The following is a 27,005-nucleotide window of genomic DNA, read 5'->3' on the forward strand; positions in this document are numbered from 1 at the left end:
TCGGTGCCCATTGCTCAATTCTGACTAACGTAACGAACTTTCCTCCTCAAGCTTGATCATTCGCTTGACGCGTCATACGGGTCACGATGCTTATCCGATTATAGTTATAGCTCAGACACCTCGCCTCCGCCTTCCTCCAGCAGTTCTCTGCTTGAGTTTCCCGCCTCTATACCTATCAACGACGGATCAGCGGGAAAGTTTCCTATCGCGCCTATGTCAAATTTGATCAATGCCACCCCGCGTTTAAACCTTTCAGATTTTTCGCCTATATCATGCCTAGATAGCTACCCATCTCAGCATAGCTGGAGCAAAGACGCGTCATTGTGGGGTCTTGGCCGTGGCTCTCCAATTACCACGGCTGAAATTCATTTCCCTCCCTCCCGATCCACTACGCATCATCTGCAACCGATTCCTCAAGGCGCTGGATATACCCCCAAGCTGTCTGAAAACCCTTTCAGCCACACCGAGGTCTTCACTTCTCGTTGCGTTCAACCCGGTAGACTTCTCGGCAAGCCTTTGCGGTCCAAATCGTCTAGTAGATCGCGACATCACCCTTATTCCAATCCGAACCGACACGCGTCTTCGGCGTCGTCGACCACGAGCACCGATGGTTCTCCTATCATGATGCCTCACGATCGCACGCAGCTCCTCGATCATGTTGTTAACCTGGATCATGCCCCCTCGAAACCTCGCGGAGAAAAGTTGTATTGTGATTTCATCCCAGCTGGGCAGACGACTCCTTGCGGAAAAGGTTTTGATCGGGGTGAACATCTCAAACGCCATTTACTGTCACATAGTGGGGAGAAGCCATTCAGTTGTAACCTCTGCGGTCGAAATTTTAGTCGCAATGAGTAAGCGCCACCTTTCCTTTCCACTCATATTTTATCGTACAGCCGACTCTGACGCATCACGGTTTTCCCTCTAGCAATCTGAAGCAGCACATCAAAACCCATGAGAATGCAAATGGGCGGAACAGCAAGCTATTGAGAGCACGGAGACTCCACGAGAAGAATCTCGAGAACATTCAACGGGATAATCCTACTGAGACTATCTAAACAATCTAATTCTGCGTAGCCGCTGCTTATTTTCCTTTGTATCAGCCTACTAGTCCCTGACCAATTCACTCCTCTCAACTGCACATTTTCCAAAGATCAATACTTGTACCCACTACTACATACATTTAATCTGCTCATAATTTTTTTCTAAATCACGAAGTTAATTTGTCAAATTATACCTTCATTTAAACTGATAAAATTGAGTGCTTCAAAAAAATCTCGTCACAGCGAGACAAAATTTATCTGACTGTGCTGTATCGCACCCCCACTGGCCAACACAGCTCTCAAAAATATGCATCCATTGTGTTTTTCAAGTCCCGTTTTCGAGTTTTCTCACCAGGAAGACGATCTCCATTGCCTTAACCAGTCATGATCCTCCTGTCCATGATATTTTGCATAAATTTGACTGACTGAAATTCACACCGTCACCAATTTTTGGTATAGTCAAACTAGCTCCCCAGGACTTCATGCTTGGCGCTCAAAGCTCGTACGCAGTCAGTATCGATGATTTCTGCTTAACTGTATGTTCGATGCAGAAAACATAAGCAATATGTACCCATTTTTTGGTACCAATATTTCATAATGCAACACCTTCACACTGGATAGATCAGTATGACATATGTGGATTTGAAGTTTGGTTTGCATGATGCCAGGATGGCTATGCAAAGCTGAAATATTGTATATCTGGAGACTTTCCTTGGCATATACAGCCTCACTAAAAACTAGTGTGTGAAGATCAGAAGGCAGGAACCTGCATGAATTTCAAGAGTCAACTTGCTCTCAGGAAATGTCTTGATGCAAAAGTCCTAGTCTACTTTGTCAATACTTCCCACAATTTTTTCCTTATTTAAATCATAATTTATTACTCGAGTTCATCGATTCCAAATGTGAAACTTCCAAAACTTGGCAAGTCCCCTATCAGGGATTCCGAAGTATCCCAAACAACACAGCTCCATAAAGATTGTTCAAGATTTTCAAGTGCTAGGACCTTTTACTTGTTTAAAGAACAGTCTTATTTGATTTATCATTTTGGATTCCAAACTGAAAGACTCTGACTGTCCATAAATGAAATGGAGGCATTCTTTGGAGCAAACGGAGGAAAAAGTTCTCATCACTTTTATAGAAAGCCAGGGATCTGATGAAATTGATGCAACTCTTGAAAGATCTTGAATTCAGAAGGTGGAGTAATTATGACACACTGTGCCGGTGTGGTGATCAGTATCTATTATGTAATCAATTTGTTTAAAAATTCTGTGCTAAAATTGTGTTTTTAGTCAAAGTCATATTTCTTAGTGGTGTGAATGGTTAGCAGAGGTCTTAAAGTTGCTTATAACTGTTTCTATTGTTATAATTTCATTCGGATATCCATTACATAGTTTGATAAGAACATTTAGAAGGTAAGAAAAGTCAAAAATCATAAAAATAGTAAATTAGTAAGAATCAATGAGAGAATTATTATTAAGAATGGTTTTTCTTGAAATAAGACAATCAAGACAGTTAGTTTTGGTATGGGGTGTGTATGGTGTTATGGGTTTAGATCAGTTTATTTCATTTTCTTAGAGTAGTTCAAGACATTGTGAAATTTCCCATTAGCAATATTGTAGATCTTCCCCAATGTAATTTCTCTGATTTTGCTTTACTTACCTCAGTGATCAAGTTCCCCCTTCTCACTGCCAACATAGATGCCTCGGGTTGCGGAATCCGAGGCATCATCAGAGGTAAAACCTTGGACAAGGTCTGTCCAAGTTTTTTGTCCGAGGTAATCTTCTGCGCTGGGAATTGCCACGGATCAAAACCTCGGACAGCTTCTGTCGGAGGTTGGTAATCCGATAATACCTCGGATTTTTCAATCCGAGGTAAATATGTTGGCGGTGTCTCTTTCTCTCTTTCCTCATTTTTTGGGAAAGAGATTAAGTCTTTCACTTAAAATCACCATTGAACATTATCACTCACACTAGTCAATGTATCTGTTAGAACTTCCATTAAATTGTCCTTTGAGCTTACTTATTGATTTCTCACTTTATCTGTTCCTCTGTGATCGTTAGGTATAATACACCTACTATTCTATCTTTGTATCTTTATCTGAATTTCTGTTTCTTATAACTTGTTTCTTTCTTTAGGTTAGCATGAGTTCTGTATACCTTGCTATTGGAGAAGGGTGCTAATATGTTGCACTATTGTTATAATTTAGCTTCAGTAATATAATACCTCATCTTTTGGAAAAGATAAACTTCCATTGAATTGTCCATCATAAGCCTTTGACTTACCTATTGATTTCCCACTTTATCTTTTCCTCCATTACTGTTAAGTTAGCATAAGGTCTGCATACCTTGCTATTGGAGAAGGAAAATGGGTCTGAGCTTCTGGGCTGATCAGAAGCTTGGTTTACGCTTGACTGCCCCAAAGGCAAAGTGTCTTATTAGCGTGCATGAGAGAAACAGAGACGCGTAAAGAGACATAAAGAGAAAAACTGGTTCAAAGAACCTGACACACCTAAAAGTGGAAAACAACAATATGAGTTCAGTGCGTGTGGAACTATTTAAACATGATGCCAACCCAATCTTAAAGTGGTTTTTCTTGAGAGGATAGGAGGACTTTGACAAGGATGATTTTGAAGACTGAAGACAACTGTATAGAGTAGTTGGGTGGGTGGGGGGTAACAAAAATTAATGCATAACACAAACTACTTGTATTCAAAAACAATTCAGACTGGTATGAAATAAGGAAAACACAGGTGAGGATATTGGGAATGAGCTAGGAAAAAATCCTAATGTGGGATCAACAGACACTGCAAGATAAGGTGGGAAATATAAGAGACATTTCCTCAGAACGGTTGTTGCTTCTTAACACCCATCCTTTCTGGCATGCAAGATGGAAATTATCTCCGCCAGATAGGAATGGATGTTACGTTTTGCCCAAGCGCATCACATACCCGGTCCACCATTTTTGACCCCATTCCCTTATGTCAATACATGTACCAACTTCAAGTGCTAATATGTTGCACTATTGTTATAGGTACCTGTGTTCTTATAAGAGTACGGGCTTGAGAAGGGCACGAGATGTTCTTTTAGTAAAAAAACACGAGTGACTGAAAGAAAGCAACAGTACCTTGAGAAGGGCACGAGATGTTCTTTTAGTAAAAGAACACGAGTGACTGAAAGAAAGCAACAGTACCTTGAGAAGGGCACGAGATGTTCTTTTAGTAAAAGAACACGAGTGACTGAAAGAAAGCAACAGTACCTTGAGAAGGGCACGAGATGTTCTTTTAGTAAAAGAACACGAGTGACTGAAAGAAAGCAACAGTACCTAAAGGTACGAGAAATAAGAATAAGAATGAATTACGCTTTCTAACAACCACTACTACATAAGAGCACAAACCTTGAGAAGGGCACGAGATGTTCTTTTAGTAAAAGAACACGAGTGACTGAAAGAAAGCAACAGTACCTAAAGGTACGAGAAATAAGAATAAGAATGAATGAGAAAGAAAAACACGTATAGGTGAAAGAATCATTCATTCTTATAGAAACATAATCTCGTATACCCAAGATACATATAAGTAGATTGAGAAGGAAACAAAAGGAAATGATGTCACAATATAATGAAAAGTATACAAAGACAGCATAAGATAATGAACTATGACGAGATGATTAGTAAGAGGTTCATTATCCTTAATACCCCCCCTGCTTCGAAATCTACGAGATTTGTAAAGAAGTAGTAGAGATACCCATGTATACACAACATCTGTTGTGAAGAATTCGAGATAAAGATTTAGTAAAACAGTCAGCACTCATTTCACCAGTTGGCTTATAAGTGAGCGAAAAAGTGCCATCTTCTAACTTTTCACAAATCCAATGATATTGAATCTCAACATGTTTGGTTCGTGCGCGAAAGATTGGATTGCTGGCTAGTGAGATACAGCCTTGATTGTCATTGAAGAGAGGAATCGTTTTGTCTGTGACAATTCGTAGGTCGTTGAAGATTGTTTGGAGCCAAATTAGCTCCTGTCCCGCTTCCACTACCGCTTTGTACTCCGCTTCTGTGGTAGAAAGGGATACAACAGGTTGTTTCTTAGATTTCCAACTGATAGGTCCTCCAAAAAGCATAAATAAGTACCCGGTAGTTGATCGACGAGTGTCAATACATCCTGCCCAGTCGGCGTCGGCGAAGTTTTCAGGCTTCGAGTGGGCGTATGAACCTTGAACAGGCGAAGTTGAGCCATAGTTGATGCTGAATTTCGAGGTTCCTTGGAGATAACGTAACAACCGATGGAAAGCTGCCCAATGCTCCATACCCGGATTCTCCAAGTGTTGAGAAAGCTGAGAGCACGTGAATGCCAGGTCTGGTCGACAACATTGAGCGAGGTAGTTCACCGATCCAATGGCTTGTCAATAGTTAAGACCGGTCGCTTTAAAAGCAGCAATCGATTCGGCCGTGGCAGCCAAAAGACAGGTGTTTGGTACCATTGGTGTAGATACCGAAGAACATTCGGACATTCCGTAGAAAGCGAGAAGCGTTTCGACGTAATGTTCTTGAGACAAAGAGATGCTTTTTAGATTACGATTGCGTACAATTTTCATACCAAGGATTGAGGTCGCCTCACCCAAATCCTCCATCTCAAATTTGTTGGAGATGGATGCTTTGAAAGAGCTAATGGCCTCCTTGCTACCGGTGATCAACATGTCATCGACATGAACGGCTACGTAACAAGGGTGGGATTTGTCGTTGCTGATGAAAAGGCAAGAATCGGCCTTAGATGCGCGAAAGTTGATAGAAATGAAGAAGGCAGTTAATTGTTTGTACCAGCACCTTGGAGACTGTTTAAGACCGTACAGAGCTCTGTTGAGCTTAAGAACCGTACGAGCCGTTCTTCCATCGATGTGGAGACCCTCCGGAATTAGAAGGTAAATCACTTCGCTAGGAATCCCATTAAGGAACGCAGCTACGGCGTCCATGCCGTGTACATCAAAGTCGTTAACACTTGCTACTGCAAGGAGAATACGAAAAGCAGCCTTACATCCGGTGGGTGCATAGGTTTCGTGATAATCGACGTTGGCAACTTGAGAGAATCCCTGTGCACATAAACGGGCTTTGTATTTCAGGAAATCTCCTTCAACACTGGTCTTGGTTTTATAAACCCAGACAGTTCCTACAGCTTTACAGCCTTCAGGAAGCTCGCAGACTGTCCATACGCCACGCCGTTCCATGTTGTCGAGCTCGACTTTCATCGCCGCAGTCCATTCATCTGCCAAAGGACCTTTCATAGCCTGTTTGAAAGTTTTAGGAGTTTTTGGTGGGTTAGCTTTTGCTAAATGAGCATGGCGGCGACGAGTGCTTAAGATATTATTGGGATTAATATCAGAAGAAATGTCCATAGGGGCGGGTTGAGAGTTCGGAGCATAGTACCATCTGGCGGAAGGATCTGGGACAGCAGGAAGTGAAGAAGTGTCGTTGGAAGAATCTGTAGATCTTACATTGTTAGGAGTCAGAATATCAGGATGTTTGACTTCGTTAGGTTGAGTATCATCATGCGCGATAACACTTCCTGGACTGGTGACTGGTGCATCTTCTTCAGTCGAAGCTGAAGTTGAGCTATCGGGAGGAGTCAGTCCATGCATAGGGATGTCGTCGGGAGGCATTAGGCCTTGGTTCGAAGTAGATGTGTCAGAAGATGAAGTGATAGCAATAGGAGACGATGAGGGGTTCTCATTAGACGTAGATTCCAAGGAGCTCATGGTGGAGCCAGGATTAAGTTCCGAGGGGAAGTAGGTTTCTTCAAAGTTCTCTTGATCAGGTTTTATATGAGAAGTACAGAAAGGATGCTCGAAATCTGATTCATTAAAAATGACATCATGAGAGTAGATGATTTTCTTTGTCGCGTAATCCCATAGTCTATAATTGTGAAGACGTTCTTGGTAACCTAAGAAGAGACACTTCTTGGCTACCGGACTGAACTTGCTGCCTCAAAACTGCTTGGGGATTAGTGGATAAGCAGCACATCCGAAGACGCGTAGATGATCTACAGTTGAGATTTTACCAGTCCATAGCTTGTTGGGTGTTTTATAGCCAATACTAGCTTCAGGACATTGGTTTTCAAGGTAGACCGCGGTGGTTACGGCTTCACCCCAAAACCTCTTTGGCAGATTAGCATCAAGAAGCATGCATCTAGCTCTTTCCGTGGTAGTACGATTTCCTCTTTCAGATATAGAGTTTTGTTGTGGAGTGTACGGAGCAGAGAAATCAGAGATGATGCCTTCATTTTTCAAATAATTAGTGAATTCAGAGGTAATTTATTCGCCACCATTATCGTTAACGAGTCGTTTGATAGGTAGACCAAGTTGTTTTTCAACTAACTTCTTAAATTGCACGAAAAAGGAAAAAGTTTCTGATTTGTGTTTCAAAATATATACATGCTTGAATTTGGTGAATCCATCAGTGAGTTTAAAATAGTATCTACCTCCACCAATAGATTCAGGAGAAATTCTTCCACTTAAGTCACTGTGAATTACTTCAAGAGGAGCACTAGGACGCGGAATTTTTCCGGAAAATGGAAGACGATGATGTTTACTAAGAGTACAAGTCTGACAAGGAGAAAATGAAGACAGGGAAGAGTTGAGAAGCATAGTCATGTATTGATGATTTAGATGACCTAAACGCCTGTGTAAGAGGATAGAGTCGTCAGCAGAGATAGGCTTGGTGACTGAGAAAGCGAGAGACTTGCCGTTGGTGACGTCAAGAACGAAGATACCGTTGGAGATTGCTCCCTGCATGACAACTAGCTGAGATTTCTTGATTTCGAATCGATCTTGTCCTGAGTTGTTGAGTTCAAAGCCTTTAGAGAAAAGCTGAGATAAACTAATTAAGTTACTAGTCAAGGAAGGAATATGTAGAGCATTCGTGAAAGAGAGTTCAGAATTGAGGCCTTGAACAATGACAGTTCCTTTTCCAACAGCTTGAATAGCGTTGCCGTCAGCAAGAAATACGCTTTCCGAGCATTCAGAGTAAGTTTTAAAAGAAGATTGATCTCTAAAAATAGTTACAGATGCTCCACTATCTAATAGATTAAGAACCTTATCCCATTTCTTTTGAACAGCAGCTAACAAAAAAGAGGTAATGGCAGGAGGTCCTTGAACTATAACAGGGAAGGATTCGGGAACTATCTCGGAAGAAGCCATGGAAGCAGAGTGATTCTTAGCTTTGTTCTTTAGGTGAGGATGAAGTTGATGGCAACGATCAGAAGGGTGGGCAGTGTCGGGATTGTGTCTTCCATTAGTGCAGACAGGATAGTTTGGAGTTCGATTGTTGTTGTTCGAGGAACGACGTGCAGAGTAGGCTGACGAGGAAGACAAATTCGAGTTGATATTCACCTTCTTGTCATTGACATACTGTTGAATGTTGTTTAAGACTGAGTCTACGGTAAGTTTTTGGTCCACTAATTCCGCTCCATGGGTGATCATGGTCTTCAAGTTATACAAGTTATCGGGGAGTAAGTGAAGAATAAAATAAGAAATCATCTCTTCATCAGTCTTGACTCCGGTAGCTGAGAGATCATTAAGAGCCTTCTTAACGGTAGTCATGAAGCCTTGAAGATCAGAGCCGTCGCAGGATAAGGTGAAAAGTTGAGAAAATACTCTTCCACGGTTACGTGCTTTCGTGGAGGCAAAATGACCAAGGATGGTTCTCCATAACTCAATGTGATTTCTTCTGTTTGAGTCGTTGATCAATAATTCAGCAATTCTGTCACTAAGTTTCAGTCGTAAAAATCCTACTAAATACTTGCATCTGAGATCGTAAGTAGCTTTAAGTGCAGCATCAGAGGGAACGGCTTCTCTTCCATCAATGATTCCATCTAGATTTTTCATGATGATGAAAGATTCGACTTTTAGATGCCAAGTGGAAAAAGTGTCTTCGGTTAGGGTTGGGACACTAGAAATAGATTCATTAGAGTTGGAGTTTTCAGCAAACAAGTTGGCCATGTTGTCGATGGAGATGGGAGTTCTCGGATTGTTGAGTGGAATAAGTGTTCTTGGATTAAAAGTGGAATCAGAGTTGAGACCAGTAGGTGTGGATGATCTCAAAGAATGTGGTGATCCAGGATTGTTCGACTCGGATTCTAGTTGAGTCTCGAAGTCGAGAAGAGAAGCAGGTGTACTTGGAAGATCTTCTGATTTGTCGTTACTCATAAGAGTGATAGTGAGAAGTGATTCACAGTGGCGCTGGGCTCATAACCTATAAGAGTACGGGCTTGAGAAGGGCACGAGATGTTCTTTTAGTAAAAAAACACAAGTGACTGAAAGAAAGCAACAGTACCTTGAGAAGGGCACGAGATGTTCTTTTAGTAAAAGAACACGAGTGACTGAAAGAAAGCAACAGTACCTAAAGGTACGAGAAATAAGAATAAGAATGAATTACGCTTTCTAACAACCACTACTACATAAGAGCACAAACCTTGAGAAGGGCACGAGATGTTCTTTTAGTAAAAGAACACAAGTGACTGAAAGAAAGCAACAGTACCTAAAGGTACGAGAAATAAGAATAAGAATGAATGAGAAAGAAAAACACGTATAGGTGAAAGAATCATTCATTCTTATAGAAACATAATCTCGTATACCCAAGATACATATAAGTAGATTGAGAAGGAAACAAAAGTAAATGATGTCACAATATAATGAAAAGTATACGAAGACAGCATAAGATAATGAACTATGACGAGATGATTAGTAAGAGGTTCATTATCCTTAATAGTTCTTAGCCATTTACAGTATTCATGAGGAAAAACATGTAGTTTATATTCAAAAGAGTGGAATCTGTTATGAAATTAATGAAAGAAAAAGTTGAAAGTATAGGTATAAAGTGTTGGAAAATGGAGGAGTGAAATCATTCAAAACAAGGGTGCTACAGGATTTATTCATATGTAATGATGTCATTGAGGGATTTGATGCTTTCCAAGAGTTTTATAATGAGTTTTCAAGTTAATATTATGAGTTTATTGATTCACAATGATCTTATGATGTAGAAGAGATCAATATAAGATGTGAAAAGAGGTGAAAAGTTGTAAGAACCATTGAGAATGAAGGTTTTCAGCTAATTACATATGTCAAAACTTGTCAGATCAAGATGAGTGAGAGCTCAAGTGATGGCCAAGGTTTTATTCCATAATGTACAAGCTTTCAATCAATATTCACAGAGGTGTTATGAAAAATTTATAAGGAATCAAAGAAAATGGTGTGAATTTTGACTTTTGCGCTTACATACACACATGTAGCAACATTTACATGACAAAAAGCTTATTTTATCAATCTCTACAGCTCAATAACTTCTTCATCCCACATAACAGGTAGTTCATATTATACTAATTGATGATCAGTATCACGAGATCTACAAGATGAGATATAGTAATCCAAAATTGGACAACTTTACAAAAAAGCCGTAATTCTAAAAATGGTTTTCAGCTATGAGTATTAGGAAAAAATCACCTGTATTCATGGGACTAGGAGTGTGCTTCTAGAAACAAGAATAGGTCATGTGTGCAAAAATAGTGATGTAGCTCCAATAAGCAACTTTTTAAGCATTCATGTCATGATTGATCACACTGCTATGCTCTCCAACATCCCAGCAGATGATTCCCTCTTTACCTTGAGGATACTCTTCACCATCACCGACCTTAATTACAATTGTAGTGGTTCACGAACTCCAGTTCCCACTTTCTGTATCAATTGATCACAATTTATCTTCTACATTCCCAACAGTAACTCTCAGAAATATTCTCATAATCTTCTATTCTTTTTACCTAGATCTTTTGTAAATTTTTCTGGTCATCCCGCCTCTCCCTTGTGTATATCTATGTTAGGCCGCCCCATAACAGACCATATTGATGCTTTATCTCTCTGCATATGTACTTGAGCTATTTCACATAATCCCTCATTTCCATACTGCAACTAGGGCTCTTGCCCCAATTCAAGCTAAGATCCCGTGTCGGGAGTTTAGCCCAAATCACACCCATGCACCAAAACCTATTCTTCATAAGACAATTTATTTATCATTTGTAAACATAAATTGATCAGTTTCACAGCTTCAATCATGTCATACATTAGTAATAATTACATCACAGGATTACATCAGAGGGGTTTTGAGGTTTTGAGGGATTATGTTGAGTTTTGATTGGTTTTTGAAGGCTGTTTACCATTGTTGAATGTTTGGAAAGATGATATATACTATGTATGGCTGGTTTAAGGGATTTTTCCCCTTTTTTCCTCATCTTATACTTTTGTTATAATGTTTTTGATCATTAATAAATTACTATATTTGTACCAAGGTCACTTGAATCTGCCCCTTCAAGTAAGGAGAAATCCATTTATATGTGATCAAGACTATAATTCTTCTTTGGTATTGATAATCACAACAGTATTGCTAGTAATTGATGCATTTGTGATCTTTTGCGCTTTAAAAACTGGGTATGATACTTACAATAGTATTGAGATCATTTCTCTGGGGCCTTATCTTTTTCTCTGTTATCACAAGGTGGTCAGCAAGTGCCCTTGTGCGGTCTGGAGGCCACTCAGAGCTATTTTTTTAAATAAATTTATGATACTAGGGACCCATCCTGGCCACAAATAGTTCAAAGGTACTATTCCCAGTACGGTACCTGCTAGTACCTACCACTAGCTCTAATGACTCACCCCTTGGCAATTTCCCTTGCTTTAGCCCAAGACAACCCCTTTTTCATTATTTTTCATACTGGTTGTTTTCTTTGGTTGTTTTCCTTCATGTCACTTGTCTCTTTATCTTTTCTCTCTCTTTTTAATAGTCATCAGAGTGGGTATATACCCTTTCATTCTTCACAAATTTCATTGCTTCTCTGGTCAGAGGGTACCGTACCTATAACAGTAGGTACTGTACTGTGCCCAAATTTTAGAGGGTCCTCAGCCATAGGTACTGTACAAGATATTGCACCTAATATTAGGTACAATAATATAGCACCTTTTTTCAAGTACCTAGGCAGAGATACTGTACTGGGTATCAAAGGTACTGTACCAGTACATCACCTGTGGCTTTGTTGTTCAAAAAGATGCAGGTTGCCAATCCCAAGAATATTCGAGAGCAATGGGCAGATTAATAATCTCCAGTACAGCCTCAATTTGCATAGGTGTAGCAGACAAGTGTACCACAACCAATTGATTCTCTGGAGAATCCAGGGGAGTAGTTGACACAACTTCTGCTTGCACAATAGCTACTCAATTTCCTGATGAATGTTGTGAATTATTGGATGAATTTTCCAAAGGTTGAACAACTGCCTGATTGATTGGCAATGTGGTGAGCGGTTTATCAGATTAATCAAAAAAATCAAAAAAAAATTAAACCACTGGTGATTCAAACAGGAGATCTTTTGATATTCTAGGACCATTATTGATTTTAAACTGAAACACACATGAAAGTACAACCAATAATTATTCATCATTTTCAACTTTATTCTTTCATTTTAAAAGCCGAAAAACAAAAACAAAGATTGAAATTTGGAAATTATTGATAAATAACTTTTAAACAGGAATACTTTGGCAGTAAATTTTGATTTTCTGGGCAAAAGTCCAGGCCCAGAATTCAAATTTACTGCCAAAAAAATCTGGGCACAAGAGCAGTGCAAAATGGAGCATGATGGGCTTTTCCTGCAGGATGTTTTTCTCAGTTGATTGAGTGTACCCCATTACATAAGAGAACCAAGTGAGGAAGCATCTGTATACAAAAGCCATGATAAGAAATATATTTGTACAAGACAAAATTGATTCCATTTGAGCTGGCACAAATGTACTGCACTGCGGCTGTTTTGCAATGCACTCCTCCCAGCCTGTTGCATTCCATGACACAGATGCAGATATACCCTGAGACTGTGGCCCCCTGTAACAAACACCATGTCCGTGTGGTGTTTGCTCCTCAATGAGCGCACACGGGTTGCCTTTCTGCCTCAAAGGCAGCCCGTGTGCGCTCGTTGTTGGGCAACTGCCACAAGGACACAGGGAAATTTGCATCTCAATTCAATAATCTGCAATGGTCCTCAAATGCTGCTCCTGGTAATAGTATAAGCATAGTCATTGCAAGTCAGGTGCATTTTGGAGGAATCAGCTTTTGTTTTGTCAAGTTACCCATCTGTGTAGCTTGATACTGCACTATGGGGTCAATTTCAATCCAAATTTAAAACAAGTGAATGTTTGGCCAGTCTTTAGGAAATCTTGTTTGTTGCATGACAACCAGGTCTCTTCTGTAATCCCGTCAATGAAAATGGCTGCATACCATCACCACCAACATATTCACCTCAGATATTTCAATCCAAGGTATTAATTGGATTTCAAACCTTGGACAGAGGCTGTGCAAGGTTTTGATCCAAGGCAATTCTCAGTGCAGAAGATTACCTTGGACAAAAACCTTGGACAAGGTCTGTCCAAGGATTTACCTCCGATGATGCCTCGGATTCCGCAACCCGAGGCATCTATGTTGGCAGTGAATTTGTGAGATACATCCTGCAGACAGAGATCATAAGACATGTAGAGTCCACCTAGCACTAACAAATCAGTACTTTTCAAGGATGAGATGATCTTTTTGTCAAGGAAAATTGATTGAGGAAGAGAAATGTACTCAAGATTTGTATTGGAGGGATGTCCCAATCTTCCTCACCAAACACACCAATCAATGGCCTGGCCATGGGGAATTTAGGATGAGTCTTGAAGATTATGGAGTCAATTTGAGTGTAACTGATCCCAGATAAACCGAGCAAAAAACAGGCTTCAACACAATTGGAAGATCTCCAATCCAACTTTTCCGAAGCATCTGACCCTATCTGGCCCCTGCTTCGGTTGCTGTGGGATGAAAGGGAGTCGCATTATTTATCAGATACCCGGCCCCGCCGGAGTCATCGCGAGTGAACAGGCTGAGTATCAGGGTCGGGATTCATCGCCCAGAATTTGCGGAGAAAAAAGGTCTCTGCAAATGTGATAAGTAGTCTATCAACTCACTGAATTCAGAGCTGGTGAACCCACGAGCTCTGCGAGCTCTCAAGTCTTCTCATGTCAACAAGATAATCCCCATACATATTTTCATGGAACTACACGGGTGCCGTTGTTCCTTTGGGCACCCGTTACATAGAAAAACAAGTGTAGTGTGGCATCGGGGCACCGCACCAGTCGAGATTTTATGTTGGGGAGCACTTTATGGCAATAAAATTAGGTAAGTGTAATATTGTAGGTACAAAAATAGTATATGAAAGATCATTCTCATTGGAGAGAAGATGACAAGCAGGAAAAAAATAGACCTTTGCATGATGCGAAAAAAAGAGAATGAGAACGTCTTGTGGCCGAGTGTCTTTACATTGTAACTGTTCGCCTTCCATCTTGAACTGCTTGATGACTCTGTTCCTGAAGCATTCGAGCCCTCAGAAGCCTGCTGTTACGTCCATTGTAATTGTCATGGGTCTTTATGTGCTGGTTTAGATTGCTGAAAAAGATGTCAGGTCTTTCTACCTCCAAAAACTGATAGTGCCGCAAGATGAGAAACTCACTCATTTCGTCCAAACTTTCGTCCGCATATAGAACAACTAAATCTTTTTTCTCCATAATGTGCAACCAAATGCCGCTTCAGATGCTCAGTTCGATCGAAGCTCTGCCCGCATGAGGTGCTCTTACCAGAGGGGATGAAATCGCAAACAAATTTGGCTGGACGGACTTTAGGAATTTTTCGTTTTTTGGTGATGGGATAGTCCAAAAGTTGATAACCTTGGGTATTTGGATTGATGGTGAGTGATGGCGAGGTTTGGGCATTTGTATCAGAGTGAGGGCGCTTTCGAGATCTAGCTGACGTTTTGGGCCGTGGTGGCTTGGCAAGATTTTTGCGAGGTATTGAGTAAGGGGATGCGAGTGTCGTTGGGCAATCAGAAGGGCTGACATATGGGAGATAATTGAAATCAATTGCTTCAGGGATGAAATGAAGAGATGGTGTAACTGGGGCTCCAGAAGACAAAGGCAGATAGGGTTGATGCGGTTGCGAAGGACATCCATATTCCGGATCCCATACGGACTCCTCTCCCGGTAAGATCTGGCGAGGGGGCTGATTGATCATGCAAGGAAAGGCGGAAGAAAGAGAAGATTCGTCGAGAACCATCGGACTGCTTATATATTGTGGGGCTTCGAGGAAGGTTTCCGGCGTTGCAATATTGATGGGTGGAGAAGAGGGAATCTCAAATATGGAGCCGACTGAAGATGGGGGTGATGTATCTGATCTACGGTCATGTTCAAGCCAGTGTGTCTCATATAGGGCTTCCAATGAATGACCGACCTGAGGAGATGATGTTTTTTGAATCAGCACAGAAAATGAGTTACAATAAACAAGAAATCAAGCGACAAACTAGCTCTCGGGGATCCAAGGGGTGTTGAGGCCAAGCATGATCATTTGGAAGGAATTGTTCAGCTAAATCCAGCCGTGTAGAAGCTCCAAGATGTGAGGAATCAAACGGTCGTTTGAAAAGTGGGACCTGGACAGCACCGTAGAGAGCAGCATCGTGATGCGAATCTGAGGAACATCATAAAAGATCATGGACTCTGGTCAGCTCGAATCAGCTTTTTGGGGATTGCAACAAATTACCAGTGATCTTTTGAACAAACCAAATTGAAAGCACGAGAACTGATCTTTGCCAGATAACACTGGAGGGCTCAACAAAGAATAGTCATCTGGGGGGCACGGGATATTGTTGGCAAATCCTCCATGGAAGATTGAGGGTTTCACTTCAGATGTCCCATCATAGAGATCCAGACTTGTAGGCGACATCATGATGGCTATTTTTTCTTGGAAATATCCTCCGTAAGACACGAGTAATGCTTCGCGGATTATGAAGAATCAATGACGCGATATGATCTCCGCACAAATTGAGCAGGTGCACAGTCTGTTCGTCCGGAAGGTATTGAAGAGCAGACGCGCAGTAAAAGAGGAAAAGCAAGAAAACTACGAAGGTGAAGCACGCAAGCGAGACGATGAATGAATGTAGGTGAATGAATGTATAGAGCACCGAGTGTTGAGAGATAGTTGCCGGTATGAGGAAACAAGAATAAGAAAAATTGTTATGACAATGATGACAATCTGAAGAAGCCTCGGGCTCAGGATGACCAAGAGATGTTACCGGCTGTGGATTGATTGGGTAGGGGAGAATGTTGTGAAATGCAGCCGAAGCAAGTTGGACGATAGGAAGGGGCTAAGTGAAAGGAGAGGTTATATCTTGTGCTGTCTGCCGCTGTAAGAATGTGGCTTTCTCCGACTGTGCAACAGACAGCTCTTTTGACACGGTGGGGGATGCGTGCTAAGGTTGACTTCAGACTGACCACTTTTCCAGGCTTAGCCTCATAGCTGACGAAAAGTCTTGCAGGCTTATGCTATACTGGTAACTAGACTTCCAATAAGAGTGCTGAAGATCCAGAGAGATGAATAGATTGAGGGAACGGGCGCTAAGATGTCACTGTCAGATGTGGGTCTAGGACTCTAGACTCTACACTCCATATTGCTGCATATGCCATCGCAACAGGTCATCGCGTACATGCCATAAGATGAGAGGATTGCGCGACGCTAATGATCGAGTAGAAAAGGCTCAGAAACTGCAACAGAGGGACCGAGCCGCCAAGCGATCTTTGAAAGGCTCATGGTAAAAATGATGCTCGACTTATCCAACATATCTCGCTCACAAATTATCTGTTAGCTCATCTATTTATTCCTTTCGTGCAGAAAAAAGTACGAAAAGTGAGATAAGTCAAAAATAGGACTCATCTCTCGGTCGCTTCCTCTGGCGCAAGGGGAGCCGGACTCATAACTTGACTAGTGCGCTTCATTCTTGAAATAATCTGCCCAGAAGGTGACCCTAGGTGACTTACCGCCAGATCATCTTAGTCCAGGACGGTGTTGGAAGCGACGTCGAGATAAATGCTCTTCTGGAACCAAGCGATTTATACTTCACTCACTCCAGTAGACCCTAGTTGACAATTATGCTTCATAGTGGATGATGTCGTTGCGAGATTCCAAAAGAAGAAAGTCAAGTCTTTCTTGACGTACAAGCGTAAGTATGACGCTACCAGAGGTCTAAAATGCAAGGTTTGAAAAGTCGCAAAGCAATCGCATCAATGAATCGCAGTCTAATCATATCCATCTCACGCCTAAATGAAATATAGCCTATGACGATCAAGAGGTAGTACAACTCGGTGGCCTGTGTTAACCAATTGACAGCTTCGCATCATATTCTTCGTGGGCTGGCCATGAATGATCATAGCATTGACCATCGGGCAACCCTGAAATAATCAAACAGAGTTGATGGGACTCGATTATGCAGTCGAGGGTAAATCAAGCAAAACGACTGGAAGCACCAATCAGACAAGCATAACTTCCGATCCTCGCTCTTCGTCTTTGCTAGTATGAGCATTGCGAAAGATTTCGTTCAGCCGGAGACTATTTCAGATTTCAGTCCATGAAGTCAAGCCTTCCGCAATACTTGCCCGCAGATCTCAACACTGGGAAGTTCCGCCACTATCGCGTCACAGTAAGCATAGTGTCGTCCACCATGTCGTGACGGGGACTCTGAGTCTCGAGAGGTTGAAGAAAATATTACTGTACCACTGAATCCGCAATTCGACCGCAAAACTTCAGAGGTATCATCTGGCGCCTGTCTGAGGCTCTATCCGTGCTGACTTTGGATCTGATGTCCATATATATATTCCCCTATGTGCATATTGCCATTCTTCAAGTTCAGATAGGACTAGTACAAAATATATTATGAGATGTGGCTGTCTGCACGATAACACAGCCACTCCTATTTTGACAGCTCACTTGGAAAAAATGCTTACCTACGCGCCACCTGATTGTATCAGCAGGTACGTAATGCCTTCGGGGGAAATCAGGATGTGAGATGTCGCTGCGCATCCTGATGGCCATAAGGTTGTGTTTGGCTTAGAATGTCATCCGGACATTTCTGTCTTTTCCGGCCGTAACAAGTCAAGGCGGTACCTAGTTTCCAAAAGGCATATGTGTACAAAATGTCACGTACACCTCTTTAAGGCTTACAGGATGTTGGATGCCTACTGCCATCAAAGTCAAAGCACAATAACTTGCGATGACAATGGGCCGGTCGAACAGTGCCCGGTTCCTCGCATGTATTGGAGAAGGGCCCCCGGTCTCACTGCTGCTGAACACCTGGTGCACTCAAATTTTCAGTTGATCTTTTAAAGAAGTGAATTCAGACTTATGCAGAATGTCGGGCACTCGATGTTGATTCCGATCTTCATGAGTACATGGATTATAATGTGAGATACAGACAATAGTTTCACATTTCTCATCACTCGAACCAATCTAAGTATGTAGTCATCAGCATATCTCCTATGTAGATCGTTGGGTACGAGTACGAGTAGCTAGCCAACCAAAACAAATCACTTCGTACCCAAAAAGTGAGTCTTCATCAAAAAGAAAAAAAACACCCGTTATTCCTAGACCTTACAGTGAACCTAACACGGGGGAGCCAAAAGGGTCTTGATCTAACTGTGAGGAATTGAAAGATCTCCATTTAAACCCTGAGCACTACTACAGCTCACCTTAAGACAGCCTAAGATTCGGACCAGATTAAAAACCACACTGCTGTGGGTTTCTCTGTTCCAGTCGTGTTGCGCGCATCACTCTGAAAATCATCTTCTCAACCTTTACAAAAAATGCTTCAAATTTTGAAATCATTCATTCTTTTCACAACGTTTATCCTCTTCACATCTTCAGTCTCGGCTGACAAGTGTGTAGTATGTCGATATAATTCACAAAAATATGATCCAACCAACGTTGATACGACTACCAAAGTGTTCTGTACCGGAGCTGTAGCTAATCCGATGGGATGTACGTATGCTGGATATAACACTCACAACAAAGATCCAAAAGCACCTTCAAGAAATGAGATTTGGTGTAAAGTTGAGTCATGGAATCTATTTATTCTCTTCATCATCAAATCTTTCAACTTACCAAATCTTCTCTCCATAGGCAAAGTGTAAAGAAGACGCACGCGGAAACGTTCCAAATTGTCCACCCGTGATGACTGATTATGGTTATAAAGGAGAGCAATTGAAACATCCGGTATCTGAATTGATATCGCAGGGTAGCTCCCGTGATTGTAGAGGCTGGTGAAGTGGGCTGAGGAAGTACGTCTTTTTTATTCTTGATATACCAGTAAGAAACATCATTCACTAATTTCATGATACATCACGTCGATCGTCTCAAATAGGTTCCCCGTCAGCTTCTTCACTTTGATGAAAATAACAGTCAACGAGACACCGAACCATATCTTCCTGAGACCGATGCTGGGACGGAGAATCATCTAGGATTTTTATCAACTTCAAAGGTCGAAGGAATCGATCAAATCCCAAACAAATTCAGATCACCCTTTCCTGACGCCGATACTGGGAAGCGAAATTGATCTAGATTGTGTTCCGTCAGATCCGCATGAAACAATTTGTTTGTATGTAGTGTGTTGAAATAAAGCATAGTCTAAATGAAATGCTTATGTGATGGATCATGAATTTAATCAAACGCTTCTGAGAACCGAAAAATAAATCAACAAGCCAAGCTTAGGATGATTATATCCTCATCTCACATGGTGAATGTCATAAGTCCATTTTGTTCGGATGAGTGTGTTCGGTGTTTATTACATCTAAACATACCAACTAAGGCTTAAAACAGACGTGTGTTTTATGACAGTCCTAAGCAGTACGGGAGGGGCGCCGCCAGCGGCTGTTCAGTTTTTGCGTTGATGAGAAAAACTCCTTATCACCAAAAACCAGCCGGTTATTTTGAAGTGGTAATAATTCGAAGACTATGAGTAATGAGTCGTGTCTAGGTGTGATCTGCTTGTGTGTGGGTCGTAGCGTTGGAGTGGATGGATTTTTTTCCACTAGCTACCTGAAGATTCTTCGCTTGAGACTCCCCGCTACGAGCATACGGGAAACTTTCACATCTGCACGTCATCACTTATCATGGACTTCCGCATAAAGTCGTGCCTTGAGTTGGTACTCACAATCCCATAACACCTTGACCATACATATATGATGTTTATCAAGTCTGAACAACAAAACCAGATCTTTTTTCACTCAGTGAGTACATAATTTATACTTGCAAAGAGATGAAGTCTTGAAGTAGGGAGTAAATTCTTGCTTAGTCTTCAAATGAGTTTATATGTCTCCAAAAAACATGGAAATCTCCCGTGCGTGAGTTGCCCTTATGGTAATCTTCTCAATACCTTACATTTGATTAGTTTTTTGACCCCTTGAAGTCAGGTTGAAACAAAATGATAAAAACAACCAATCCACTGGTCTTTACATTCTCACTTCCTTTCCCCTGGTCACTTCTTCCAGTAGAGGATAGGCAAACTTTCAAAAAAATCTGATTCAGAGAAACCTCACTGTTATTGATCTCACCACAAAAAAAGATTGAAAAATGATTTCATGATAAAGGTTCAATTGAAAGATATTTGGAAAATGAAGAAGTGCTCGTGTAAGACTACAGAGATCATAAAAGCCAAAGTGATTCTTAGTTAGAAATCTTCAACTTCATGACGTTGACCAAGAAGTGTATCAGATTTTATATACTTTGACCTCCCAGCCCTCCAACAATTTTCTGTATTTTTTTTTCAAAAAAAAATGCAAACAATATGCATCTCAGCTCATGAGGAGTTCTCTAGGTTTTTTAAACATTACAAAAAACTCAAAGCAGCATTGATGTATGGCTAGTTGGATCTTAGTCATTTCGTGACTTTGACGAGACAGAAGAATCAACTCAGCTTCTCTTCTGCTACACCACGTATGTAGTTGGTTTCAAGCGGTGCCAATTTATCAGATTCCAAGAATGGACTGTGATTGACCCCTAAAATTCCTTGACTGCGAACATGGTCACATATTTATAAATATCTATCGCAGTTGTGTTTCAAATAAAGAAGAGTGATGTGTAGTGTTCAAGTGAAGTCGAGTGATTAAGTTTATGTGTATGTGAATGATGATGTGTAACTGTAAAGGTTCATCGAGTCACTTCTACCAAGTTACCAAGCTCGACCAACTCATCCACTTCACCATCTCACCATATTCCAAAAACCATTCCAAACCAATCTCAATCCAAGACCCAAAACGAAAAAAGAACCTCTCAAAACAGACTGATCCTCAAAACCTCACCAACAAGATGATCACAAACGTCATGAGTTTAATCGTACCAGTAGCAAGTCTTTTCGGTTTCTCAACAAGTGGTCTAGTAAATCTATCAATCCCTCAATCAAACCAATCAACCAAAACAAAACACACACGCATCGAATCCTAACCTATTTTCTCTTCATCTATACATTCATAGTTACATTTCGCAATAGATGCAACCCTCGTTAGTGTTTGTTTATCAGGTATTAAAAGATCAACAGGTCTTTCGTAAGTCATCTTATCCTTTTCTTTTCCTTCCCATAAAAAAAGCCTCTTTTGATGATTCTTATCTAATCTTCTCTTTTTTTCCTTTGGTAGACCTGCAATTACTAAAATTCAAAATAAAGAACTCAAACAATTCTTATTAACTTACTTAGAACTAGGAGGTAAACAAACTTTCATATACACCTTTTTTTTCTTTTCTCTTCAAAACTCATCTTACCTTTCTTTTATTTCTACGAGTTCAACTAACATATTCTTTTTTTCCTTTTGATTTCTTATATTTAATAGAATGGATCTTAGATTTTGTCATTGTAGTAAGTTTTTTCTTAATTTCCTTATGAACCCTACCAATTCACTCATCTGTTTTTTTCTCTTCATTATCTTTCTAATGGTTTAGTTCATGGGTAGATCATCAGCTTTCGAAAGACGTTAATCCATCTATCAATCAATCAACGGACCCATAAATGATCCTCGAAACATTACAAAAAACTCAAGAAAAAAAAGCCTAAAAGATTCCACTATATGCTTTCGTATCCTTAAGTGTATCTCCAACCAACCCTGTACATTCATATATAAATATCTCTGCTTTTCGATCATTTCATCTTACCTAGTATTCTTTTTAACTTTTCAATATCTTAAATCGTCTTATCCACAAACCCAATCTTACTTTTTCCAAAGAAATCTTGCTATTATTTCTCTCTACATTTTATTTTGTAAATGCTTCTTCCAAAACAAAAATGAAAAAAATCAAAAAAAGTAATACAAATCCCCCAACCGAATCCATCCTTACAAACCATCCAAAAAAAAATCCCCCTCACTCAAATATACAAAACCCCTTCCAAAGTTGACTTTATCAAATCAACCTAGTAGGTCTTTCTCTTTTCAATCTTCTTCTTTCTTCTTCTGCTGCTTCTTTTTCGGCTTCTTCTTTCGCTTCTTCTTCCAATAATCTTTCATCAAAAATCGGTTTAGGCATAGTAGATTCCCATGCTCCTGTAAACTTGGATGATTCTCCTTCATGTTCTGCTGCAAATTTTAATAATGCTTCTCTTGGCTACATGAAAAAAAATTCAACACACACACACAGAAATTGATCCATCAGTGGATGTCTCAAATCGGTTTTGAATAGAAAAATCACTCACATCTTCATGTCGAATCGAATCCTTAACCAAACCTTGTACAACATGTTGAGTAGCACTAGCCCCCACCCTTCCACCTTTCCCAGGCCCAGTCAAAGGAGGCATCGGTTTCAAAGTCTTCACCGGATCTTGTCTTTCTCTTTCTCTCTTCCTCTTTCCTCCTCTACCTCCTGCCACAATAGGTTCATCAGTCTTATACATCGATAAAGCATGTGGTGTGATGATCGGCCTTTCTAAATCTACATCTTCTTCTCCTGCTCCTCTCACTCTGGCCGTTCTACTTAATGATAAAGTCGCACCTCTGCTCGATAAAGTCGGTGAATAAAGTACATGGATCGTTCCGTCTGATGAACCAGTTAAGATTTGATTGATCTTAGGATGCCATAAAACTCTGACTACATTAGCTTTTGAAATGGCTATAGAAACCCACAAATTCCCCAAAAATCTCAGTGACTGTCAAACCAAAACATTCAAGAATCATATTCGAAAAGAAACTCACCGATTGTTTGATGGATTTCAAGTGTAGTCTTATCTAAAACCACGACTCTTCCACCCAAGTTTTGATCCACTTCAGCCGAGACTCCAGTCAAGATATACTTTTGATCAGGACTAAAGCACAAATTAGTTTCCGGATTCATAGAACCCATTCCATCTTTAACCACCAACGCTTTCTTCATAGCTCTTACATCCCAAACTAACCTATCAAGAACAACAAAAACCCCGTCTTCATAAGTCTCTTTGTCTTTCTCGTTTGATTTTTTTGAGTAAAGAAGAAAAAGACGTACGTTTAACAGTATTATCACCTCCTCTACTTACAATCGTTTTACAATCATTCGAGAATTGCAAACAAGACGTTTCCGAATTCTTTTGATGAGCATTTTCAACTGACGAATTAGGTCTACTAAAATTACTACTAGTAGCCCAAAGATTCAAAGTCCCATCCATCCCAGCTAAACCCAACCCAACCACACCAAAAGAAAGACGTCAAGAAACCGAATTGAAGGATTCGAATAGATCTTCGAATTAAGAAGCTTACTGACCAGCTGCAATAGTTTTACCATCAGGTGAATAAGTACAAGCTGTGATCTTGGTACGTGTCCCACGTTCTTTTGATTTCAAGACAATCACCGATTTCGATTTCCGTTTGTTTTCTACATCCCAAATCCTAAAAGTACCACCCCCCAAAAAACATCATGAAAATAAATCATTAAACTCTACGTAAAAACCTTGACCAAAAAAACACGAACCTGATAGTAGAATCAGCAGCTGAAGTAATAAACGTCTTATTATCTTTAGGATGCCAAGCACAACTAGTTAATTCAGCAATATGACCCCTAAATCCTCCATCCGCCCAAAAATAACCCTGGAGATGAGTTTCTAAAGTTTAAATTTTCAAATCAGAAAACGAAATAGAGAAACTCAAACTGACGAGCAATGTCTCATATCTCGAATATACATATCACCTTTAATATACTCAGCAAGTTGACTTCCATCCCTATCATATAACTGAGGTTGATTAGAAGCAGTGATGACCAAAAAAGAATCCCCAGTATTCGACCAAAGAGTTTGATGAACCTAACCCAAAACCAAACCAAAAACTTGAATTAACAAGAAATTCAACCAAAAGATAAGAAGAAGAAAGGAAATCAACTTGATGAGATTCCCTAGGTTCCCAACTTCTAAAAGGTTTAAAACTCGAATTCATTCCACCGAAATCCCAAAGTTTACAAAAATAATCGTATGAACCTGAAACGATTCTTGCACCTGATGGGTCAAGAGAAACGGATGAGATCGTCTTAGAATGGTCTTTTAGTTCGACTTCGTGACTGATTGGTAATCCTTCTTCTTCTTCTTCTTCTTCTTCTGCTTCTTCTTGTGATGTGGTTTCGATTAGCTTTATGAGGATGGAGTTCGTTAGTTGGGTTGAAAATTGGGGGTTTTGGGCGATTGTGCTTACTTTTTCTTTTTCTTTTTCTTGGTCTTTTTCTGATGGGGTTGTGGTGGTGGTTCGTTTGGTTTTTGAAATCTTGGATGAAATATCATTTTGTTTAACTTTTTTACCGAATTCGAATGGTAAATCGAATCCTTCCATTTGATTGATCGGTCGATTGATTGTTGTGAATGGGTTTGATTTGGATTTGATGAATTTGATGTCTCTTCGGGTCATTGTCATTCTCATCGGGTTGTGTGACTCCGGTACTCGGGGCATTTCCCTTATGACGTAGACTGTTTTTGTGTTTGGTTGACCAATTCCGTTGAGTTGAGTTGAAAGTCACAGCCACTTTGTCAATTGGATTTAGCAATCGATCAACTCTTCATCTCTTCCTCCTATCTAACTTTTCTTTATCAACCAACCACAAAACCCAATTCATCAAACTACAACTACACACATTCTCAACCATGGCCGTAAGAACACCATTCAAGTTTCTATCTCTTCATACTTTGATGCTTATTCTTTTATTCGATCTTTCTTTTTCGATCGCTTTACATAGTTATATAATTGGATGGTCTTTGCCTTATTGATCTTTGAGATCGTCACCTTTATAGTCTTGGTGGTACGTCATTCCGATCATTTCTTGTTTACTTCCAGATCATCATATCAAACCTTCTAGACCAAACCATTCATCACCTTTGGGATTGACTTTTTCTTTGGGTTTTCGGTCTTGTTTAGATGCCATTACCATTCACTTGGAGAAGATCGATTTTCAAATTCTTGTCGACTTCACCTTTGATTGCCAAACTTCAATATGGTCTTAAGATCCTTTTCATCTTTGTTGGTGTAAGTCATTCAGAAATCCAATCCCAAACCCCCCCTGGAAAAAAATCTTCAATTGATGATTCTAACTGTTTTGGTTTCTTGGATTGGATAGGTTTTATTTGTAGATTCGGTTCAGAGAATGACCAAGATCCATAACGAAGGACAAGCAGCACGTGAACAGGGAGCAGGAGTAGGACGAGATTTAAGGAGTGAAACCGATTGGAGAAGTCGAAAGTTTCTCAGGTAGCCTTTTCCATCCACCCACTCTATCCTCCTCAGTCCCTTTTTTCCAAAGTCTGAATCTTTTTTTTTTTCTTTTTTTTTGGGGGATCTACAGTGAACGTGATATGTATATGAGAGGCTTTACACTTTTCTTATCTTTGATTCTTTCAAGAACGTTTGGATTGATTTTGGATTTGATTAAAGCTCAAGAAGATTTAGCTGTTTTAAAGAAACAAGTGGGTCACTCTTTCCTATCAATCCATTTCACTTTTTTTTTTCGAAACTGAATCGATTGATCTTTTTTTTTTTGCTTTTCTTTTTAGGCTGCTAGTCAGACACGTGAAAAGGGATTTTCTACTGAAGTTGAAAAGAAGTATAAACAAAAGATTGAAGATTTACAAAAAGAACTTGATGTGAGTTGATTGGTTTACCACATTAGACATGACAAATCTATGTATCAATTCGTAAAAAAAACTGATTGATTGGTTTTGGTTTTTGAAATAAAAGACTCTTGGAAAACGAGTAGATGGACCAGGAGCAGATAAAAAATCGAGTTAAACTGTTTTTCCGATAATGTTCAATCTTTTTGTTGTATGATTTGCAACTTGAATGATGGTGTTGTTTCATTTTTTGATTTACCCAGTCTTGAGTTAAATATTCAAAAGAATCATTAGCAGTGTGTACTACAACATATCAAAAGATGAATTTGTTTAATTCAAACTTGAAAGATTCTTTGTTTTCTTATGGCTCTTTTATCTGAAGCTGATCATTCAGTTGGGTGTATTGAGTGTTGTTGTGGTATTTTGACTACAGATGAGTGCATGGCATTGGCGGTGCTCAAAGTCTGACCTGAAATCTCAGCCCATGATTGAGGTGACTTTTAACAGGTCAATGCCCTACTCCAGGCATTATTAATCGAGGAAAGTGGGATCCACTTTGTATCCCATAAATGCTCTACTCCAGACATATTTAATTGAAAAAACAGGTTCCATCTGAACTGGGAAGATAGATATAAAAGACTCATGGTGTTCTCACAATCTATATATTGAATTTCATGAACTCTTTGAAGTTGAAGTTCAGAGATGAGGTTTTGATTGAGTTGATTAAAAGTCATGAAATTTGATCGAAGGATTTCCAACTTGAAATCAGTCAACACTATGTACATAGATTAAGCAAATCTTTTTATCTTGGTCTTTCTGATTTCATTTCAGTCAACTGATGCTGAGCCTACAAATGCAAAGTTGCTGAGGGAAATGAGAATGAGAATTGATGATGGAGATGATAGATCTGGAGATACATGGGATTACAAGAAGTATGAGTATGGGTTTGAGCAAGTGGATCGCGTTCCTCCAGAGTTCAAACTTCAGTCTCAGAGTTCGATCAACTG

The 27,005-nt window shown here is 40.1% G+C and overlaps 6 protein-coding genes across 6 annotated transcripts; 3 read left to right on the forward strand and 3 right to left on the reverse strand.

Annotated features, from left to right (window-relative positions):
• Positions 1-624: 624 nt before the first annotated feature.
• Positions 625-855, forward strand: MELLADRAFT_38981 (uncharacterized protein; the record flags this gene model as incomplete). The annotated part of the gene is made up of 1 exon (XM_007414981.1): positions 625-855. The coding sequence occupies one exon, from the start codon at positions 625-627 to the stop codon at positions 853-855; it is 231 nt and encodes a 76-aa protein (XP_007415043.1).
• A 5,555-nt stretch (positions 856-6,410) lies between these two features.
• MELLADRAFT_66914 (uncharacterized protein) lies at positions 6,411-6,787 on the reverse strand (the record flags this gene model as incomplete). The annotated part of the gene is made up of 2 exons (XM_007414993.1): positions 6,411-6,461; positions 6,527-6,787. 2 exons carry the CDS (start codon positions 6,785-6,787, stop codon positions 6,411-6,413), a joined length of 312 nt encoding a protein of 103 aa, XP_007415055.1.
• A 7,617-nt stretch (positions 6,788-14,404) lies between these two features.
• MELLADRAFT_91976 (uncharacterized protein) lies at positions 14,405-15,863 on the reverse strand (the record flags this gene model as incomplete). Its single annotated transcript, XM_007414992.1, has 4 exons — positions 14,405-14,552; positions 14,599-15,371; positions 15,442-15,605; positions 15,698-15,863. The coding sequence occupies 4 exons, from the start codon at positions 15,861-15,863 to the stop codon at positions 14,405-14,407; spliced, it is 1,251 nt and encodes a 416-aa protein (XP_007415054.1).
• Positions 15,864-18,769: 2,906 nt separating this feature from the next.
• MELLADRAFT_110823 (uncharacterized protein) lies at positions 18,770-19,518 on the forward strand (the record flags this gene model as incomplete). Its single annotated transcript, XM_007414982.1, has 3 exons — positions 18,770-19,015; positions 19,086-19,225; positions 19,365-19,518. The coding sequence occupies 3 exons, from the start codon at positions 18,770-18,772 to the stop codon at positions 19,516-19,518; spliced, it is 540 nt and encodes a 179-aa protein (XP_007415044.1).
• Positions 19,519-22,352: 2,834 nt separating this feature from the next.
• On the reverse strand, positions 22,353-24,730 carry MELLADRAFT_39015 (uncharacterized protein; the record flags this gene model as incomplete). Its single annotated transcript, XM_007414991.1, has 8 exons — positions 22,353-22,553; positions 22,642-23,054; positions 23,138-23,332; positions 23,424-23,588; positions 23,679-23,803; positions 23,886-23,972; positions 24,068-24,213; positions 24,290-24,730. The coding sequence occupies 8 exons, from the start codon at positions 24,728-24,730 to the stop codon at positions 22,353-22,355; spliced, it is 1,773 nt and encodes a 590-aa protein (XP_007415053.1).
• A 400-nt stretch (positions 24,731-25,130) lies between these two features.
• On the forward strand, positions 25,131-26,040 carry MELLADRAFT_38989 (uncharacterized protein; the record flags this gene model as incomplete). Its single annotated transcript, XM_007414983.1, has 5 exons — positions 25,131-25,193; positions 25,310-25,417; positions 25,509-25,639; positions 25,734-25,854; positions 25,954-26,040. Coding segments are annotated over 5 exons (510 nt in total), but the record flags the coding sequence as incomplete, so codon positions are not given.
• Between the last annotated feature and the right edge of the window lie 965 nt (positions 26,041-27,005).

The sequence above is a fragment of the Melampsora larici-populina genome (genome assembly GCF_000204055.1).
Source record: "Melampsora larici-populina 98AG31 unplaced genomic scaffold MELLAscaffold_47, whole genome shotgun sequence".
NCBI classification, from domain to species: domain Eukaryota; kingdom Fungi; phylum Basidiomycota; class Pucciniomycetes; order Pucciniales; family Melampsoraceae; genus Melampsora; species Melampsora laricis-populina.